Consider the following 219-nt stretch of genomic DNA (forward strand, 5'->3'; position numbering starts at 1 on the left):
TTCGCCCCCCGGCCCGAGCCCCGAAAAGGGGGCGGGGGCTCGGAGACCCTGGCCGCAAATGTCAAAAGCCTCACCAATTCCTCGTAGCTCCTGTTGTGCTCGTTGCCCTCCCAATCCAGCCTCTTCGGCAGCAACTGCAAAGACACGAGATGCACACGAGTGACCACCACGCGGGTCCGGGGCGGGGGCGGGGGCGGCAGGAGAAGGGCAGCGGGGCGA

General features: G+C 67.6%; 1 protein-coding gene across 1 annotated transcript in view; it reads right to left on the minus strand.

The window, feature by feature from the left end:
* BRWD1 (bromodomain and WD repeat domain containing 1) overlaps positions 1–203 on the minus strand; it is a gene marked incomplete at its 5' end in the record, with an annotated part of 91899 nt that extends 91696 nt beyond the window's left edge. Inside the window, one exon of the mRNA XM_005859729.2 lies at positions 75–203. Within this exon, the coding sequence (XP_005859791.2) occupies positions 75–203 (129 nt within the window). The remainder of the gene's footprint in view (positions 1–74) is intronic.
* Positions 204–219: the final 16 nt, after the last annotated feature.

Source organism: Myotis brandtii, unplaced genomic scaffold (genome assembly GCF_000412655.1).
Source record: "Myotis brandtii unplaced genomic scaffold, ASM41265v1 scaffold1297, whole genome shotgun sequence".
Taxonomy (NCBI): domain Eukaryota; kingdom Metazoa; phylum Chordata; class Mammalia; order Chiroptera; family Vespertilionidae; genus Myotis; species Myotis brandtii.